The sequence below is a fragment of the Exophiala bonariae genome, assembly GCF_035927105.1.
Source record: "Exophiala bonariae strain CCFEE 5792 chromosome Unknown scaffold_34, whole genome shotgun sequence".
In the NCBI taxonomy this organism is placed as follows: Eukaryota; Fungi; Ascomycota; class Eurotiomycetes; order Chaetothyriales; family Herpotrichiellaceae; genus Exophiala; species Exophiala bonariae.
In genome coordinates, this window is record NW_027042509.1 from 316,853 (window position 1) to 335,359 (window position 18,507).

The following is an 18,507-nucleotide window of genomic DNA, read 5'->3' on the forward strand; positions in this document are numbered from 1 at the left end:
CTCCTCAGACGAACTCATGGTCTGCCAAAACAGTTCGAATGCCATTAATATCAATTGTAAAGGGTGCTTGGATGAAGTGACATACACCCCAGGATGTGACTCCCAAAACACATATCCGCCGAATTGGGCTGTATTCCTAACTGCATTTGTGCTCGTACATTTTTAATAATGACAACAAAAGCACATATTCCACTTGGACTATGTTCAGCTGCCTCAAGGATCCACCGCTCTCCTGATCCGCCTTCGAGAACGTTGACTTTGTTTGATAGCCTCGTCTGTGAGCACGTCGTGTGGCAATTCAAAGTCTTGCTCGAAGAATTCCGGAACAGGGTGTCCAAATGCGAGGACAATCCTTCCACGTTGACGACCGGCCACGGCTGCATCTCTTAGATGTCGTTTTTCGAAAAACGAAACAAATGGTTTGGGTGGTGGTGGTGGAGGTGGTGGTAGAGATTCGACGAGTCGTGAAGCTGCTGGTCGTTTCCTCTTAATGGCTATGTTTGCTTCCTCGATGAGTTGCTGTGAAGCAAGAGCCTCCAACTCACTAGAATTAGGTGCATGCGAAGACATGGTCTGCACGCTTTCCTCGTCGTCACTCGATCCTATACTCTCACTGTCGCTTTCGTCACTCATATTCTCCAGTTCTTCTTCCAACAGGGCTTGCTCCTTTTCCAATTTCCTGCGCTTTTCTTCTTCCTTCCATCGTTTGAATTTGTCTATCAACGCTTGCGTCTCACGGATGAAGAGTACTCGTTTGGGCTCGTATCGCTTCTTTTCCGTGTCGGTGATACCCGTAATTCCCAAGGTTTTTAGCCAATCTGGGCCACGAAGATCATCTAGAAGCTTTTCCAATTGGTATTTCTCATGTTGTGCCCGTTCTCGATCACCATTCTTCATCTGCTTCTCATGTCGCTCTGCTTTGGAGTGGGTCTTGAGGTAGAAGTCTTCATTAAGAGGATCACTGCCGGAAATCTCGGTGGAGGGTCCATGTCGGGGTAATTGAATGACTTCAGTCAAATGTAATGGCTTATGAGCCCCAAAAGGATCTGGTCTGGAAGGCTTCGGCTCGAAATCCGGAGTGTCGTCAACGAGAATGACCTTCGTCTTGACAGTCAATGCTTCTTCAAGGCGTTAGTGGTGAATATCCATCTACAAGAGTCGTTGTGAATTACCTGGATCTACAGGCCGCAGACTAAGCATCTCTTCAAAGTCTGGGAAATATTGAGCAAGCTCTGTTTTGGCCCTGGAACCACCATCTTCAGACCGTAATTTCCGTCGTTCATCGTGAGAAGATGCGAGTGACCCGGCACGGATTGATGCCTTGGCCTTGGCTTCAATGATCTTGATCTGTTCATATTGAGGTTTCCCACTGGGGGATTGGAGTGGTGTGGCTAGGGAAGGAGTTGTAGACACATCATCTGTTGTTGAAATGTCTGCTGTGGGAGGGGCCGTAGGTAGGAGGAGTTTGGGAGCACCTCGAGATCTCAACGGGATCCTCAAATGGGGGATCTCATTCTTGTTGTCTGAGAGGCGACGTCTCTTGAGACTTTGTTCCTGGCCTATAACGGTTGATGCTCGAACGCGTTTTGAGCGTATGGCATTGCCTGCGTCACGAGACTGTGAGAGTAGCAGTGGCGTATCCTCGTTGGATCGTAAGGTCGGACGCCTCAATGACGACCTGGAGCCGGCCACCATGATATGTGATGTGCTCTATTGCTCATGATGCTGCAATTGCGGTCATTGGCAATTGTCTGGCCCGTGGCTGTCGATGATGGAAAGTGCCTCGATTTAGGCTGCTGGGTGGTGGTGTCTCTGCTCAGGCGCGGGTGCAGTCTGTGGGTGTGGCCTCTAAGGCTAAAAATTGTTTGTTCCTGGGGGGCTCTCGTGGGCCTCTTAGGCGACTTTAGGCTCTCCGGCTCTATGGGGGAACTTGGACCACATTATTACGAGGGACATATGAACTCCCCTTTAACTTGACGTACAAACAGGAGTGACGTCTACAACTGAAAATTGTCCAGGTGGCTCTTTCCGGTACTGAAGGCTGGTACCCTGGTGGTAATCGTTGCATTGGGTGGGCAGTAGGTAGCAAGTAGTCAGTGGTAAGGAAATAAGTCACAATGCAGAGCTTGTATCTTCGTTCTACATGATGTCCAAAAACATCTGCTGTACAGAATATGGACACTATGTCCTAGTTCTAAAACTTCGTAAAGATAATCCCAAACACCCCTTATGCTGATGTCTTTTCTCGCCCTTCTGACCCCGACCCGGACCCTGTGTCTTCAGTAGGGGTATCCTGATATGCTTCATCATCACTGTAAAGGTCATCGTCACTCTCCCCTGCAAAAGCATCGTACAGTTCACCTCCACGTCGAGCTCGCCCGCCACGGCCACTTCGTCCATTCAGGCGTTGCTGTTCATCTTCGTCGGCATCTCCCACCATCTCAAATTCATAGGCATCCCGAGGGTTGTTCCGAAGTCTTTTTCTACGTTGAACGAAGAAATATGCCCCCAGTCCAGCGCAAAACACAATAATGAGCCCCAAGGAACCGTATATCCATATCTGTGTCCGCTTAGAAACGCCAAAAGTTGGGAAGAATCCTGGAAGGAAGCTATCAGAGTAGGTATGAGTGGCTTCCGCAGCCGAGTCTGTCGTGCTACTTGAGGTCACCACAGTCTCTGTGGCCACTGGAACGGGAACGGTGCTGGTAGTCGTCACTGTCTCCGTAGTGTCTGCCCCTGGCTTGGGCTTCGTAGGTCGGTCAATGTGATCCGTAGGAGTGGCAGGAAGAGTGGTCGGATGGCTCCCAGCGTCGACGCTGGTAGTGCTCACTACTGCTGTTACCGTCTCATGATCATCGTCATGTTCATCAGGAAGGGGGTGCAATTCTTGGATCTGTGCGTCGATTGCTTCGCCCCATAGATTTAATCGCCAATCAATAAATGTCCCATTAAACTCATTTTCTTTTTGGTCTTTGACGATCACAGTCCAATTGCCAACCCCATTTTCGCCCCTATCAATCTGTGAGTCATTCATAGCGAGAAAGGAGATTCTCAAGATCCATAACTTACCAATGCGCTACAGACATGAAAGTCCAATCATCATATCCATCTTTGGACGAGTCGGGGCGTCTGGAAGTTGCAATATGGCTAATCACTCCGCTGGGACTGACAAGATCAGCACTCAGATCTCCTCTTCTACCGTGCTGAACATTCATAGTGATGGTGACGTGTTCGAGTCGTCCTAAATTTGCCTGCTGCAGCATGTCTGGTGTGATTTCGAAGCTCGCTGCAAGACCTTGATCGCCTTCGGGAATCGCATGTTGGACGGAAAGCCATGGTGAGTGGAACCATGCTTGCGGCTTGACCGACTCGAAAGTCTTTGCAGCTTCCACGAAGGTATAGGCATCGATTTTACCATATCCAAAGGTATGACTGAATTTCTTACCAATGGTCGTATTCTGCCAATCACCATCGTCAAGATGGATTGGAACTGCGGTGTCGACACAAAGGTACTGTAAATCCCGCCAAGTAAGGTCTGGTCGCACACTCAAGGCGAGGGCAACTGTCCCAACCACCAGGGGCCCTGCGGCAGAGGTCCCGCCATGACCATTGTAACATTTTTCTGTGCCAACATCGGTGGTATGGATGGCATCATTGGCGCCAGAGCTGTAAGTCACCACCAACTGAGCAGAGCAAGCCTCTGAATAGTATGGGTGATCACCCATCCTGTCTATACCACCCACCGTAATGCTGTAAATGCTATTGGTATAACCATCAAAGTTACAGTTGTCTTCAGCCGGAGCGCCGTTGCCAGCCGCAAATACAAAGACCGAACCAAGGCCACCTCGACCATTCTGCACACCATTGACCATGGCTCGCTGGATGAGGATTCCAGGAGCCTCCATAGTTGCACCGTCGTCAGGAGGGCCCCATGAGCAGGAGTAAATTTGATTCTGTTGAAAGTGGTAGTTGATAGCAGAAGCTTCGTCTTCATCACTGATAGGTTTGGACAAGATACGAATGCCAGCAATCTTGCTGTCATAAGCCATGCCAACGCCGCACACATTGTTCTTCACAGCGGCGATTTCACCAGCGCAGCGAGTGCCGTGTTTGTCATCGAAGAGTAAGGGCTTGGGCTCAGGTGAGTTCTCGTTGAAGTCGTATGAACCTTCGGCATAATAATTGTCCTTGATGTCATTGCTGTACATGTCAAGGCCATCATCAATGATCGCCGAGATAGTCCCATTGCCTGTAATACCCTGCAGCCAAAGCCCTGTGACGTTCATATCTTGTCCCAGTTGAGTGGGGTTGAACAGATGCCATTGCTCTTTGAAGATGGGATCTTGTATATCGAGAGTCTTAGCAATATCATCGAGTCGCTCTGCTGCCTCCTTGTGGGCTGCATCGAGCTCCACGTCGCCTGCTCTTTGGAGAACTGGAGTACGTGGTGTTGAGCGAAGCATTGGGGGTGTACGTTTCACATGCCGAAACTTCTTTTCTTGCTTGTCTGACCATAAAATATCGTCCAGATCGGGCGATAATTGTCTCTTGTAGACAAGCGAGTCTTCCCCTAAAGACCACCTCCTACGGGCTTTCCGCCTCTTGAGTTCTTGCAAGGAATCTTCAAAGTCAGAGCACGAGTTTTTTGGACAAGAAAAGGTGTGATGATGGAGAAGTTCTCCAATTTGTCCTTCATAGACTATTCCTAACCGGCGGGCCACATCCCAGGGGTCGGCCGTCGACCTGAGGTGGACAGCAAAATAGTCGTTGTCTTCATAGCGGCGTTGGCCGTGGCCCGCGTGAACGCTCGCGGCGAGTAGTAATACAGATGTCCATGACGGTGCGCGCATGGTTATGAATATGGAGGTAAGGAAGGGGAAGTGTAGCTGTCACTCCATGTGATGCTTCAGCACAAAAAGAAACAAAATGAAAGCAAGTCCTTTGGTGTTCAAGATATGCTCAGGTCGAAATAAGGCCGTAATTGCTCAGTTAATATGAGAGGCGGCGATCAGTGAATGAAAATGGAGATTGTTCTAGATCGGAGCAAATGACTCGGTGGGTAAGAATTAGTGGTACAGATGTAGTTGAATGATTAAGGATAAGGATGAGGAGGTGGCCGTGAAGGGTCGATACTTGAGCCGCAGGCGGAGTGAGATTCTTAAATCAGTTGACGAAAGGACAGACAAAGAAGACGTTTTGGACTGAGAATACCCCAATGTTCGTACTGTACTCAGAGAAAAGATGTAAGAAAGTGGAATGCAAGAATGTGAAGCGGACGTGGTAAGAGACAGTGTAGTAACTGTTTGAGTTGAGATAGATCTGTCGAGTCCAGGCGCAGATCAAACTCGACCTGAAATCTGGAGAATTGTCCTTAAAGTTAGTGGCGGCTAGAAGGTCTATTGTTCTTAGTATTTCACTATAGTCTTAAAGCAGCGGCCATAGAGAAGCTACGCGATGAATGAGGATCACGTGCATTGTTGTCAGGAGCGGCTCAGGCGGCGGGAGAATGTTCTGAAGGTTGGAAAGCACAAAATCTCCGCCTTCGTAGTTAAAGAGTACTACCTATCGAGCCCGCCTAGAGAGTACCCGTCCACGCCTACGCCATCAAACATGAAGCTGGAACTTCAGGCAAGCGCCCTGTTAGTCTTCGTCGTTGGCCATTACGACCCAACACCCTCCGGGCCGTAGGTTCAGTCCGCCCGCCTAGGCTAGTTAGGGATGGCGGCAGTGATAGGCACCAATTAGGGCCTGGATATCCCGCCCCAGCAGGTTTCCGTTGGCGATGGCGTTGCTCCAGGTTCAGGTTCCGTCCATGGATCCAGACAGAACGTGGTTCGCCGTCATCGAACAAACTTGAACCACACCTCGCAGTTAGTCTCTAGCATTTGTCTTTACCAGCCACCTTCGTCGGCCACCTTCAGGTTTCCACCTTGCTTTTGCTCTGCCTTGTCCCTGGTGTCTTGCTCTTGTTCTGGTTCTTGCGCTTCTCTTCACTTCACTTTTACCGATCATGAACTGATTGCTTTCTTCCTGTACATACATAATAATGTCCTTTTCAGATAGCCGCTCATTCATCTCAATTGCTATTCCAACCTGACTGTGTTACATTCCACCTCTTCCTCATTTGTACCATCCTCCGACCACTCATCTACCCATCTTGACACTGATGATAGCCTGGATTGTGGTGTCTAACACGCCAACCTTGGCGACTTCAACTTGGAAGTCTACCTAGGTATTGAGTACCGACTACCAACACCGGACTCGACCTTTCGACCATGGCTACCTCAATGAACCCCGTCGACCTCTACCACGACCCCGCTCTTGACGACCTGCTCACACAGCCCAAGGCTCCGTCAAAAAGTAACGGTTCGACTCGTCGCACAAATAGTGGCGCCCATCGCCGCTCAGCCTCTGAAAATGTCGACTTCTCTGCCCTCCCTCCGACTGCGCCTGAGGTTCCGCGAGGCCCTCCCATTTCCTATCGAGGATTAGGTCCAGCTGAGCCTGATGTTCATAGATCATTCTCCCAAAGAGCTAGAGGCCGACCATTCGCAAAGGAAGCATTTGCTGATCAGGAACTGGTCCAAAGTCAAGAGAAGGATGTCAAGCCCCGTGTCTCGTCCACGGGCCACCAAAGAGATGCTTTGACCAGTACCACAAGAAAGCCTGTTCCAAGCGAAGGCCTCCGCCTCAATACATCCAACCTTAATGGCACCGCATCCGTCCCTGCACCTCGAAGAGAGATTCAAACCGCACGAGAACCTCCTGTCGATCATGTCAAACCAATTGAAAAGATCCGGCGCACTTCCGACACCCCCCGCAAAACAGAGGACCCCTTTTCAGCTATTAGTCGATCAAGTGCTTTCCGCGACGATGCTCAAAGACGGGACTGGGCGCCGGATCGTTCCCCACTTCAGAAATTGGAGGTGACTTTGAACGATATCAGTAAAGAAGAAAAGAGAGCCAGAGTTCAGGAAGCAGAAATGATGTTGCGAGACCGGGACGCCAAACTGGGGCGCACTCATATCGAGTCCCCTCGTGACAAGGCTTCTCCGGCAGCACAGACTTCCAAAGTCGCTCCCACGGCACGACGCTCCAGCGCCAAGCGTGAGCGCGTCGCTGAATCTGATGCACAACCGGTTGAAGACGCGGTCCTGGTCCGAAATTTGAGTATGACGCAACGACAACGTCTGCAGCATAGTACCACCGTTGACAATCATCGTCCTGATGTTCGAAGTCTTTCTGGCGAAAAGCATCCAGGGTTTGAATATACCATCTCTGCACCACTGTATGACCAGCAGCCCGGTCCCCGACGAACGAGTCACAAATATCGACGCGAAGACTCCCCGGAAGACCCACCAGCCAAAACTTCCAAAGAGATCTTTGATGAAGCTGCCGCAAAATTAGAGCAGTCAAGCAGTTCCAAGCAGAAAGACGTACCCAGATCAAAACCAGATACTTCAACGGCAGACGACGTGCCTCCTCAGCGGACCCTTTCTAAGCGGAGGGTTGAGCCCGCGACTGCACGCCGTGCTCCAAGTGATGGCCTTGCATCTCGCGAGAGGAACGCATCTCACAAAGCCGCATTGGAGAAATTGACTGGAGTTTCACCACCTGTCGCGAGGAACGGTTCACACAAACTTCAGAAAACTCCACCAGCACCGGATGGAACAACGAAGACGCAAGGGAGCAGGATACCTAGTAGAATACCTGTCCCAATTGCACCCTCAATTGTCCCAAGTGCCGGGATCGAGAACTCGAACCGCGCACTAGATTATTCTGACATAGAATCTACAGCTACGCACAATCGCCCCTTTACTCCGATCGGTCACGGATTGCACCCATCTCCACATCCGAGCAGCCCACAATCACCGCCACAGAGGGTGGCTGATGTCACTCGACAAAGACAACGCAAATCGAGCGTTTCTTTCAAGGAACCAATGAGCCGTCGCCCAGTCGATGAATGGAAAGAGGCGGGAGTAGCAAGACTGACTTCCAACGACTTCTTGAGTGAAACTATCCCCTTGGCGGACAAGTCTAAACCATGGTGGGAACAGGGACCAGCACCAGCAAATCGTAGGAGCAGCAGGTCCAACAGACCTCTCGAGACTGGCCATCTAGAAGGACCTATCGACGACAAAACTGCAGAATTTAAGCCCAAGCTTTTCCTTCGGTGCGGACCATTATTGCGCTATACAGGTATGAAGAGCTCCAAAACAGATAACGGTGGATCGAAGCGAGAGATATGGCGAGGAAGTGTCATGATCGTAACTCAAGACTCCCATTCTTCTTACGATACCCCTCCCACTCTACGGCTCTTTGCACGACCCCAAAGGTTACTCCCGCCTCCGCCGGATAAAGTCGCTGAAGATGACCTTAATCCTGGATATGTTGATCCGGTAGCTGGACTAATGAAACTTTCCAGGACTGGCCGTGCATTGTATGTCAGACCAGTCGACCACCTGGAGGAAGGGAAAGACTTGTCACAAGTTGAGGACGATGATGGTCTTTTTGAGAGCTCTCCAAGCCCTCTGGATCTTGATGGATCCCACGATGCAACGTCAATGCCCAGCAACAAGCGAAACCTTGATCAAGATGGTGAGCGACTCGGCCGATATCAAGAAGTCAAGGGCGCCAGATTGTTTGGAGATCCGGATCGAGATGTGACGTTCTGGCGGTTCAATATTGAGGTGGAGCTTCAAGACGAGCAGCAGCATATTGCATATCGCATCAATCGCGGCCCCGCGCTGGGTTTCTGGGTTCCAGCTCAAGGCGAGACCATGAATATCATGTTTCACAGCTGTAATGGCTTCAGTCTATCGGTCAATCCGGACAACTTCAGTGGACCTGATCCACTATGGAGAGACGTTTTGAATACGCATCAAACTCGTCCTTTTCATGTTATGATCGGCGGTGGTGATCAGATTTACAACGACCGGGTCATCCTTGAAACTCAACATTTCGGAGAATGGACCAGAATGCGAAATCCAACTCACAAGCATCACGCTCTGTTTACTCATGAAATGAAGGAGGAACTAGAGACCTTCTATCTGAATCGATATGCTATGTGGTTCTCGCAAGGCATGTTCGGTATGGCCGCCAGCCAAATTCCAATGGTAAACATCTGGGATGATCATGATATCATTGATGGTTTCGGTTCCTATCCCAATCATTTTATGGAGACTCCTGTCTTCTCAGGACTCGGAAATGTTGCCTTCAAGTATTATATGCTTTTCCAGCATCAGAGCGTTCCCGAAGAAACCCCCGCACATGAACCTAGCTGGCTGTTAGGGCGGGAACCTGGTCCTTATATCAAGCAGCTCAGCAGAAGCGTTTTCATGCAGATGGGCAAACATGTTGCGTTCTTGGGGCTCGATTGTCGGACCGAGAGAATGCGCAATGAGGTATTGAGCGTCGACACAATCGAAATGATCCTCGAGAGATGTCGCAAAGAGTTAGTCGAGGGTGAGACGAAACACCTGATTGTACTGCTGGGTGTGCCGATCGCGTATCCTCGTCTGGTATGGTTAGAAAATATGCTCACCAGTCGCTTTATGGATCCAGTGAAAGCTTTGGGCAGGGTGGGAATTCTCAAAGGAGGATTTTTGAACAAGTTTGACGGTGGTGTTGAAATCTTGGATGATCTTGATGACCATTGGACAGCCACCAACCATAAGCATGAGCGAAATGATTTGGTAAAAGATCTACAGGATCTTGCTGCCGAGAAATCCTGCCGAATCACCATTTTGAGTGGCGATGTTCATCTTGGTGCAATAGGGCAATTCCACTCGAACCCGAAGCTCAAAATTCCCAAGGATCGAGACCACAGGTACATGCCCAATATCATCTCTTCGGCAATTGTGAATACTCCACCATCGGATATGGTGGCAGATATTCTCAATAAGCGGAACAAAACTCATCACTTGGACAAATACACTGATGAGAACATGATTCCTATGTTCACGCACGATGTTGACAGCAAGAAGCGGAACAACAAACATATGCTCCCTAGAAGGAATTGGTGCTCGATCCGGGAGTATGTGCCAGGCTCAACTCCTCCTCCATCACCACCGGAAAGTCCAGAGATTTCAGAAGATGAAGAAGAACCCGAGGGGTCTCCAGATATCGAGTCTCAACCTCGGCGGTTTTCTTTCACCAAGGAAGATGTCAACCCTAGAGCATTGTTTCGAAGATTAAGTTCTCGCAAAGCTCCTCCCACTTCTTATCGCGATGCAATGTATGAACAGGATCGAGCGGCGTCGTATGATGGTAGTTCACGACCTCAGGGCCATTCAGGCCCTCTAGTGAGCAATGCTTCTGGATCACGACAGTCTTCCGCCGATTTTCAACCAGTTCCTGGTAAACGCGCCTCATCATTTGATCACAATTCTTCAGGAACTCCCGTCCGCCCTGGTATGTTTCAGCGTCGCCCGACAAACTTCTCGGAAAAGGCAGCGAGAAAAGGCAATATCCCAGCCATTGATGCTGAAGGCAATGAGATCGACGTAAACGACAGTGTGAACCTCGAAGGTGGTCTTGATATTGTACTCAATATGGAGATCAACCAAAAAGATCCATCGGGTATCACAATGCCCTACCGACTTCTGATTCCCGCGCTTTGGTATGACGGTAGTTCAGATCGTGAGAAGCTAGACGAGGTTGAAGGTGTCCAGAGAAGACCGACGTTCCTCAATCGCATCGGCTTGGGTGGCGGTAGAAGTCATAAAGCAGCGCGTGGACAGGGGGAAGGTAATTGGGGTCAGACAGACACTGAGGATGAGAGCTACGACGAAGAGGATGTCGTGCAAAAGAAAGCCCAGACACGTCGGAGGTTTAGCCTGTTTGGTAGCAGGCGACGAAACCAAACAGACTACGCCAGTGAGACAGAGTCGGATCAAGAGGATGGAATACTGGCAAACCAACCTGACCAATTTGCTCCCAAACCTGTTACCAGCAATACTGCAAGTCAGCCAGATTACAACGTGTCGCATAACATGACAGGTCCTCCAAGTCACGACTTTCTATATGATACATCCACGCGTCCACCACCTACGCATAGTCTTGCACCAGCAACACATCCTAGTACCCATCGATCACTTACGATCACCTCGAGTTCCCGCCAACCTTCGCACCATAATCAGCAAGGCTCGCATTTCAAGAACAACAGAGAGAGCCGACCAACACAGCCATCATCATCTGCAATCGCAGACTTTGGATCTGGCCACGGTTCAACTTCGGGAAGGCAAGGAGCAAATGAATGGGACACTCTTGGTTCTAACAGTGGACATTATCCAGGTACCCGTTCATCCCATGGGAAGCCTAGCGGGAGTCCGAATGAGGCATTTGTTGATGCTCCTCCGGTGGGCACGAGTGGCAACTTTCCTCAGCGACGCCTGAGCAAGCAAGAAAGAATTTTGGGGATTTCATCTTCGGATCCTCAACCACAGGTTCCTCCTCAGGCGTTGAGAGGGAATGGTATTATTGGCAAAGAATACGGGTTGAGCAGTCCTGTGAGTCCTCCCCTTGGCCGCCAGCCTGCTTCCGGCTATACTGGCATCGAAGCGTATAAAGAGCCCAAGCCTCGGAGAGGATTTAGCCTCAGGAAGGCAAGAGATTGGCTGGACGGTAGAGGTCGAAGTGGTCAGGACGACTTTGATTAGGAGACATGAATGTTTGGATAGGCACGTGGTTGAATATCGGGAAAAGACGGGCGATCAAATTCCATAATTGAGGCAATGGTAAAGGAAGTGGGAACAAGAACGAGATTGGAAAATTCTCCATACGCGGGAATTTTTGTGTTTTTGACCCACGAGATAGTGTTAGATGTGAAACACATCGAGATGCATGACGAGTGTACATTCGATAATGATGGACGCTCCCGCAAGGCTTCAGCCTCGAGGGAGCGATTTCTCTGCCACCGTCCGATATATTCCGAGACATCGTGATATCGCTCAAGGCTCTCTCGTCCAGAATTACCCAAGCAGGAACTCCCTCGTGACCTTGCGTATTGGCCACAGCCACTTGGTGGAACTCCGAGACCCTTTGCTAGTTGTCCACGGCACCTAACTCAACTAAATTTAGGTGTGGTGCCCGAATTTACAGGACCACGATTAGCTGGGACACGCTGGACTTTTGAATCACTCGGATACTGCACGCCGAAGGGTGGTCCTTGGATCTTTTCTGGTCGCCGATGATGCATGGTTCGCCGTATCTACCTACCCCACGGTCTTTCCTAACTCTTTTCGACAGGTCACAAACCCCCCTGGTGGAATTTAGACGTTCCCGAAATTTGATTTTTTGTTTCCCTGGAGAGGCTCGTCGTTACTCAGCTTTACTATCAGTGACTGCGGATGTCTAAGAGCCTGGCTATCACCATTACAACCACAGCAAGAATGATACACAAACTGTAATGTGGCCTGACCATGCAACTTCTAAGCTTCCAGTTCAGCGTTGACTAGGCGTGTTAGTCATCAGGAGTTGGCAACGTTTTTATGCCTATTGCATACTAGACAGAGACGCCAGAGCAGTGGTGGTCTTGCATTTCGCTAGTGACTCAGCAACTGCTCCATTTACGACGACCAATACGGAGAATGGAGCAGGTGTCCCTGGGCACGTACTTGATTCAAGCCTATGGATGTTTTTGCTCGTGCGACAAGCGAGATGCTAGCGAGTATTCTCCCCTCGTAATCTTTCAGCTAAGATGTCGGGGTTGGGATGGCGTTGGGCCGCTGATGAGAAATCTAATAGGTAGTCCGTTACAGGTTCCAACTGACGAAGTACATCGATTTGCTCGGATGGCGGATGTAGTAGGAGTAACCCAAAAAGTGAAGGCTCGCAAGGGACAGGCCGAGCCACACGGTAGCAACAAAGGTTGAACCTGTGACGGTCAGGACTTGAATACGAGGCGAGCGGCACGTCGGGAACTTGGCAAGTTACGACTTCGTCCGTAATAATGAACGATACCTTCAAGGTCCCTTCCCCGTCAGGCTCGCACGTTTCAATCCATTATTGCCATTATTGCCCGTTGGCTCTTGCCTCAAGCGTGGCTTTGCAAGCGACCGCGAGGGCGACCTCCACCGATCATCCCTGGTTCTGCATGGTACCCGTAATCTGTATCCCATGCCCGGTGGACAGTGAGCACTGGCCATGGTCTATGAACCCGAGCTCCACGGAGACCTCTGTTATGCATTGATGACTGTAATTGTCGCAAAGCGGATTGGGTGTTTTGGCCCTTCCTATATTATGCGCCCTGACCCCTCGTTCGTATTCTGGATCGGTCCATCTCACAAGGAGCAATTACTCTACCTACTGTCTGACTTGTCTGAACTTGACCAGACTTGCTTCACTTCTCAACCTGACTACAGCATCGCTGACATAACTAATCATGAACTCATCAAGGGCTCTTTTCAGTCCAGCCCTGACGGCAAACATATCGAGAGCGGCGTGTAAAGGCATCTACAGTTCAACCGCCACAGCAGCAGGCCTTCGTGCCTCGTGTGCTGCCATCAGACCTTTCAACATTCCATCACAACGAAACTTCTCCGTTTCGCATAGAGCCCAGCTCGAATTCTTTCCGCCACCAAAGAACCTTCCCAATATCAAAATCACGTACGACTATTTCACTTGACACCTCAGTCATATACGATTGTACTAATGCTATCTCACAGTCCACCATCATGGCCTCATCCTGATTTCACCGAGAAACAACTCAAAGATATCGAAGTCGCCCACCGAGACGTGCGGACGGCTTCAGACTGGGTTGCATACAACTCTGTCCGCTTTCTACGATGGTGTACAGATGTTGTCACTGGCTACCGCCACGATCCAAACAAGCCGTATAAGATGAGTGAGCGAAAGTGGCTGGTTCGCTTCATTTTCCTGGAGACCGTGGCTGGCGTCCCAGGAATGGTGGGCGGTATGCTTCGTCACTATCATAGTCTCCGAAGAATGAAGCGTGACAATGGATGGTGAGTTTCTACGGGTGATTGTGGCTCTCACCATGGTGATTGATTATTCTAGGATCGAAACATTGCTCGAAGATGCCTACAACGAAAGGATGCATCTATTGACCTTCTTGAAGATGGCCCAGCCCGGCTGGTTCATGAAATTCATGATCCTTGGCGCTCAAGGTGTTTTCTCCAACGCTTTCTTTTTGGCATATCTCGTCTCTCCCAAAACATGCCATCGATTCGTCGGCTACCTGGAGGAGGAAGCGACAAAGACTTACAGCTATGCGATTGAAGATTTGGAATCCGGCAAACTCCCAGCTTGGGAAAATCTCGAAGCTCCCGATATCGCCATCAAATATTGGAATATGCCTGAAGGACACCAGTCCATGAAAGATCTCCTGTATTACATTCGAGCCGACGAAGCCAAACACCGAGAAATCCATCACACCTTGGGCAATCTGAACCAGAAGGAAGATCCAAATCCATTTGTGTCAGAATACAAAGACCCTTCCCAACCACATCCGGGCAAGGGAATCGAACATATCAAGTCGACTGGGTGGGAACGAAAGGACGTTATTTAAACCGATTGCGACACGCGTGCGAACCCGGCAAAAGCGAGCGCTTCTACACCTACTCCGTGAATGACCGAGCTACAGAGTATAAAGCAGTGGGTGTGGGAGGATGTATGATACTTGATAGAGTTTTGATATTGAACTTTCAAGAACCGAGGATGTGAGAACCACCAAAGTGTCGATCATGGATTTTGGGCACCTGGTGGTGGAGCCTGGTTTTGCGGCGTTGAAGGTTGAGATCCAGCTTGGTATTATTGAGAGCAGGAATTGATAGCTGAGCCTAACTGATTACGGTCCGAAATGGACTGGGTGGAATGCAGGTCCGTCTGCAATCTGGCTAGATGCAGATCCACTGCGACGGACTGATGACTACTGAACTACCCAAGTACTTCGTACGAGTCCTTCATTGCCACAGCAGCTATGTTTGCGTGGCACAGCATATTGCAATGTTGACAATAGAAGAGATCAAACAACATACTTTCGATCCAGCAGATACGGTTCACGCTAATGATGCCAATTCGAGAAGTAATCCATCAGTGTGATGAACTTGGAGGGAACTGTTAGGAAATGATTGAACGACATAAGTGAGATGATTTGTTTATTTTTGTGGATGAGAATTATGTCAGGCTGCATAAGAGGTCACCTCGGGCGTCTCTCAGTGGCTGGACACGTACCAGTTTTGACTTCTCAGAGCGCGTTTGGGGGGGCATCACGGCTTCGAGGTGGACTTGGGTGGGCCTGCCGCGTCTCTGTTCGTCCAGCCACAGGTGTGCCCGGCGTGCTAGTTGGGCCTAAAAGCGACGCCGTTGGGGGGATCCCCTGCTCTTCGTTAATCGACCATTGTTGGGCTGGAGACCGCCTAAAATGCCACCGCCACGACCTGAAACTGATGTGCCAGCTGGTGCCAACTGGGAACTGCCTGCACCCGAAGCCGTGCCCTGCTTGTGCCTCTCACTGGGTGCACTGCACCTAACTGCAAAGGCTAAGGCACCCTAATGCCTGTCCACGTAGTGTCAACTTCAACCTCACCTTACAATTCCCCGACCCCAATCTTCAAAGTCACAGTTGTATCTGCGACGCCTAATCAATCCACATCTCTTGTGGTTTTTCTAACCTCATGCTACAATCCAATTCACACATGTTGCACCCCGATCTCATCAAACAACCCAGTTTCCCATCAATCTCATTGAGTATCGCTCGAATCTCACTGCCAGCCCTCCCTCGCGGTTCCTCAAAACCCTCGATTTGTTGTTGAGTCGGCCTGCAACTCAATCATATGACCAACCTGACACCAAAAGCAGCCCCAGCCTGCGCTGGTCCAACTGCCTCTCATCCGTGTCCCACCTCCAACAGCAGCAGGTCGCCCTGCGCATGCTGTCTGGCATGACCTCTGCTCTACGTCGTCCCTCGATGGTGGAGACGCAGAGTGAATTTGATCTCCATCAACTTCTCGTTCCTACTCCCACCAACGATGTCCCTCCGCAAAACCACTCTTCCTCCGCCTCCTCCGGCCCCAACAGCGATGCTGGGTCTTTTGTCATCCCGGACAGCTTGTCGAGAAGCAATTCCGTCTACTCCTTTTCCAGAGCCTCGTTCAGCAGTCAACTGGCCAGTCTGACTTCGATGAGCCTGCCCCAGGCCGAATCCTTGGCTGTTACTGTCACGAACCTCCCCACCGCCCGAAAGGCCGTCAAAGCTTTGACCAGTGCCGCCGAACAGATTCAATCGTGGAACAAGAAGGCGCTGAAGGTTTTGGAAAATCTTGACGCTGACGAAGATGTCGAATGGGCAGCCGCCGCCGGAAGGCTGGGTCTGGACGATACCGAGAAGACCATCAAGAAGTTTGAGAATCTGATCAATGTATATGTCATTTCTATCGAGGAACTGCAATCGCGGCCCGATATTGGGGACGCCAGGACCGAGGATCTCCAGGCCGTCGTCGAACAGATGGAGGTCACACTGGAAGGTTGGGAAAACGTACGACGTGACTTGAAGAAGGTCCATGAACAGGTCGAATTGGCTATGGAATGGGAAGAGCTTTGGGCAAAAGTCCTCGGTGACGTTGGGGCGGAAATGGATAGCTTGAGCCAGCTAGTCTTCGAGATGGAAGAAAAGAGACACGCAGCGTACCAAACCCAAACACAAGCCGGCCCGAGTCAAGTTTTCGATCTGAACGAGTTGGAAAGTTACATCGACGAGCCATCACAGAAAAAGACCACGCAGAATTCCCGTTTCAGTCTCCCACCCTTCGAATCTTCACCTTTGGGTTCACCGATTATCGAGAACCCCGCGGACGATTCGAATTTACTTGCCCTATTCGCCCGCATGCAGCCTCTCAGAGCGTCGCTAGATTTCCTGCCTATGCGGCTATCCATGTTTCAGTCTCGGGCCGAGAATGTATTTCCCGTTGCCTGCAGAGAGCTCGATGATAAATGTGCACGATTGGAACGAAATTGGACCGACCTATCGAAAGAAGCAGACAGTTTGCGACGAGAATTGAGTGAAGACCGCTGGGTAATAGTGTTCCGGAATGCTGGTCGACAAGCTCAGAAGATGTGCGAATCTGTGGAAAGGAGTATCGTCAAGGTTCAAGAAGCCATTGGTGAGGAGTACCAATCAACCAATCCTGCGGCACTCGCCAAAAGGATTGAGAGCTTCGAAGCCAAAAAGATGCACTACGCTCCCGCCATAACCAGAGTGCTCGCGATTATCCAAAAGGGTCTTAAAGACCGACTCACCGTGAATGGTGAAATACTACGCCTACACAAGGACCTCTCCTCTAGGATGAGAGATCTGACAGACACTATTGAGGACATGGACTCGTTGTTGGAACCATTCAATGCTCGACATAATTCCAAGTTAAGAGAATCGATATCAAGCATCGTCTCAGCCGATCGCTCTTTCACCAGTACCACATTTCCTGGGACGCCTGGAAGTTCTCCACCATCTTCGATCGATCTTCCTCCTCAAAGGAGCGAACAAATCACCTCCAAATATGGACTCAACGGCTACAGTAAACCAAGGGCTGTATCTTCCAGCCGACCACCACCTACATCGTCAAATCGACGATCTTCCATGCTTCCACACACCAGACGACCGACGACTCCCATGTCTCAAGGTAGTAGCTCGATGATACGGCGCACAGCCTCGCCTTTACCCGGCCCTCCATCGGTCTATCGTCAAGGCTCGTACACCCCACCAGTGGCCCCTGTCCCTCGCCCTGGGCCCACACCACTATCAAGCAAACCACGATGGTCGGCTGTAGTCAAGCGTGACTCTACGCTAGCACCAACTTATCGGTCATCAACATCAACCACACCCTCAAGCACGTCGACGATGCGCAGGTATGCGCCACGCTCCATATCGTCAAACACGGCGTTACCCTTGAGAAGTCCTCTCAGTAGGGAGGCTTCAGCTTCACCAGACAGCTTGTCACCCCAATTTGCCACACGAGAACGTCAGCAGTTCAAGTCATTTGCCGAGAGAGTGGCAGATCCATCGCCGGTGAGAACTAGCAGTTTGATGGACCCAGTCCCATATCATCGAGGGCGCAATTCAAGTGCCCCTACTGGTACCATTCGATCTCCATCCTCCCTTGCTGTCCATAGCCAGCAAAAACCCACCATGAGTGGGATGACTAGACCACCATCATCCCTCAGTCGGAGTTACCACTCCACGCAAACCCTACCATTGAGAAACATCGCTCCCAACCAGCGAGCAGATAACAGAAAAGAAACACGAAGACGAGAGGATTCGATCGGTTCGAATGATCTAGATCAAGCAAGTGAAAACGAAGACGACCAGGTCACCGAGCCGAATTCAAGTCCTCTCTCAAAAAGAACAATCACCAGACCTGCCAGTGTTCTGGCAATGAACAACAAAGGGAAAAGAATGTCATTACTACCCGTTCCCAAAGGAAGTGGCAGACAGAGTTCACTAGGACATAGAATTTCATGAAAGAAAGGGGAGAGAGCTTTGTCAGCTGG

General features: G+C 50.3%; 5 protein-coding genes across 5 annotated transcripts; 3 read left to right on the plus strand and 2 right to left on the minus strand.

The window, feature by feature from the left end:
• Positions 1 to 213: 213 nt before the first annotated feature.
• On the minus strand, positions 214 to 1,695 carry LTR84_008946 (uncharacterized protein; the record flags this gene model as incomplete). The annotated part of the gene is made up of 2 exons (XM_064852489.1): positions 214 to 1,121; positions 1,173 to 1,695. The coding sequence occupies 2 exons, from the start codon at positions 1,693 to 1,695 to the stop codon at positions 214 to 216; spliced, it is 1,431 nt and encodes a 476-aa protein (XP_064701464.1).
• A 532-nt stretch (positions 1,696 to 2,227) lies between these two features.
• On the minus strand, positions 2,228 to 4,850 carry LTR84_008947 (uncharacterized protein; the record flags this gene model as incomplete). Its single annotated transcript, XM_064852490.1, has 2 exons — positions 2,228 to 3,011; positions 3,070 to 4,850. The coding sequence occupies 2 exons, from the start codon at positions 4,848 to 4,850 to the stop codon at positions 2,228 to 2,230; spliced, it is 2,565 nt and encodes an 854-aa protein (XP_064701465.1).
• Positions 4,851 to 6,275: 1,425 nt separating this feature from the next.
• LTR84_008948 (uncharacterized protein) lies at positions 6,276 to 11,660 on the plus strand (the record flags this gene model as incomplete). Its single annotated transcript, XM_064852491.1, has 1 exon — positions 6,276 to 11,660. One exon carries the CDS (start codon positions 6,276 to 6,278, stop codon positions 11,658 to 11,660), a length of 5,385 nt encoding a protein of 1,794 aa, XP_064701466.1.
• Positions 11,661 to 13,384: 1,724 nt separating this feature from the next.
• Positions 13,385 to 14,530, plus strand: AOX1_1 (Alternative oxidase, mitochondrial precursor; the record flags this gene model as incomplete). The annotated part of the gene is made up of 3 exons (XM_064852492.1): positions 13,385 to 13,608; positions 13,668 to 13,967; positions 14,020 to 14,530. 3 exons carry the CDS (start codon positions 13,385 to 13,387, stop codon positions 14,528 to 14,530), a joined length of 1,035 nt encoding a protein of 344 aa, XP_064701467.1.
• Positions 14,531 to 15,385: 855 nt separating this feature from the next.
• On the plus strand, positions 15,386 to 18,478 carry LTR84_008950 (uncharacterized protein; the record flags this gene model as incomplete). Its single annotated transcript, XM_064852493.1, has 2 exons — positions 15,386 to 15,454; positions 15,692 to 18,478. The coding sequence occupies 2 exons, from the start codon at positions 15,386 to 15,388 to the stop codon at positions 18,476 to 18,478; spliced, it is 2,856 nt and encodes a 951-aa protein (XP_064701468.1).
• Positions 18,479 to 18,507: the final 29 nt, after the last annotated feature.